The sequence below is a fragment of the Octopus bimaculoides genome, chromosome 7, assembly GCF_001194135.2.
Source record: "Octopus bimaculoides isolate UCB-OBI-ISO-001 chromosome 7, ASM119413v2, whole genome shotgun sequence".
Taxonomy (NCBI): Eukaryota; Metazoa; Mollusca; class Cephalopoda; order Octopoda; family Octopodidae; genus Octopus; species Octopus bimaculoides.
In genome coordinates this window covers 80,148,938-80,150,474 of record NC_068987.1, presented here as the reverse complement: position 1 = coordinate 80,150,474, position 1,537 = coordinate 80,148,938, and the positions used below count along the sequence as shown (strand labels likewise).

The 1,537-nt window shown below is 37.9% G+C and overlaps 1 protein-coding gene across 1 annotated transcript in view; it reads left to right on the top strand.

The window, feature by feature from the left end:
- The window catches only part of LOC106882032 (L-threonine dehydratase catabolic TdcB), a 41,979-nt gene that overhangs the window by 6,537 nt on the left and 33,905 nt on the right, over positions 1-1,537 (top strand). Inside the window, exon 5 of the mRNA XM_052969448.1 lies at positions 555-740. Coding sequence (XP_052825408.1) covers positions 555-740 — 186 coding nt within the window. The remainder of the gene's footprint in view (positions 1-554; positions 741-1,537) is intronic.

Below are 1,537 nucleotides of genomic sequence, written 5' to 3'. Positions count from 1 at the left end.
ATATATAATAATAATAATAATAATAATAATAATAATAATAATAATAATAATAATAGTAATAATAATAAAGGAGTTACGACGCAAAAACGTATATATTCAAATGAACATATTTATCTTCTTCAATGTATATTTCAGTATAAAGAATTCATTAAGAGACTTAATAAATCAAAATTTCTTTACACATCTTCAGGAATAAATATAACACCAGAAAAAACTACATTCGGTTTAAAAATACAAACTGTTCATGGCAAAAAAATTTCACAATTACAAAAACCGAACAAAATATATATATACTCACACACATACACATGTACATTTCTTAACAGAAGCACACAGACTCATATATACATGGATAGGCATGCATTTATGTATGTATGTGTGTATATATGTATGAATATATGTATGAATGTATGTATGTGTGTATGTATGAATGTGTGTATGTATGAATGTATGTATGTGTGTGTACATGTATGCATGCGACCTAAATGTTATCAACGAAAAGCGAAATTAGGAAGAATCACTTAAATATTCTGGCTTTCCATGTTTCACGACAGGAAGAACGGATAAATGGAGTTGTTGCTGCAAGTCTTGGTAATCATGCGATAGCCTTGGCCTACCACGGATATGATCTCGGAATCCCAATAACACTTATCATGCCTCTCATTACACCAACAATGAAGATCAAAGCGTGCCAGAACTACAACGCCAACATAATTATGGAAGGATATCAATTAGCAGAGGTGAGTATTACTAATTTAGCTACTTTTGTCAGGGTATGAAAGGTTTCGGCAAAACCGCTCTGGTGCCACGGATTTGGTGTCGCTGATTCAAGGAGGAATTATTTGACATCAAACGTTTAATGTTTCTCTCGTTTTGGTGTTCTTTCCTTCTCTCCCCATCTCCATCCCCCTCTCTCCCTCTCTGTATCTCTCTCCCTCTCTGTATCTCTCTCACTCTCAGTATCGCTCTCCCTCTCTGTATCTCTCTCCTTATCTCCCTAACCTCTTCCTCTCTCTCTCTTCCTCTCTCTCTCTTCCTCTCTCTCTCTTCCTCTCTCTCTCTTCCTCTCTCTCTCTTCCTCTCTCTCTCTTCCTCTCTCTCTCTTCCTCTCTCTCTCTTCCTCTCTCTCTCTTCCTCTCTCTCTCTTCCTCTCTCACTCTTCCTCTCTCTCTCTTCCTCTCTCTCTCTTCCTCTCTCTCTCTCTTCCTCTCTCTCTCTTCCTCTCTTTTTCTCTCTCGCCGTCTCTCTTTACCCTCTTTACCCTCTTTATCTCTCTCTTGCTCTCTCTCTCACTTTATCTATCTCTTTATCTTTCTCTCTTCATCTCCCTCTTTATTTCTCTCCCTCTATCACCTTAACTCCTCTCCTTCTTTTTATCTCTCACTCCCTGTCTCCCTACTCTCTGTCTCTTTATTTTCACTTTATTCCTCTCTCTCTCTCCCTAACATCTCTCTCTCTCTCCCTAACATCTCTCTCTCTCTCCCTAACATCTCTCTCTCTCTCCCTAACATCTCTCTCTCTCTCTCTGTATATATAT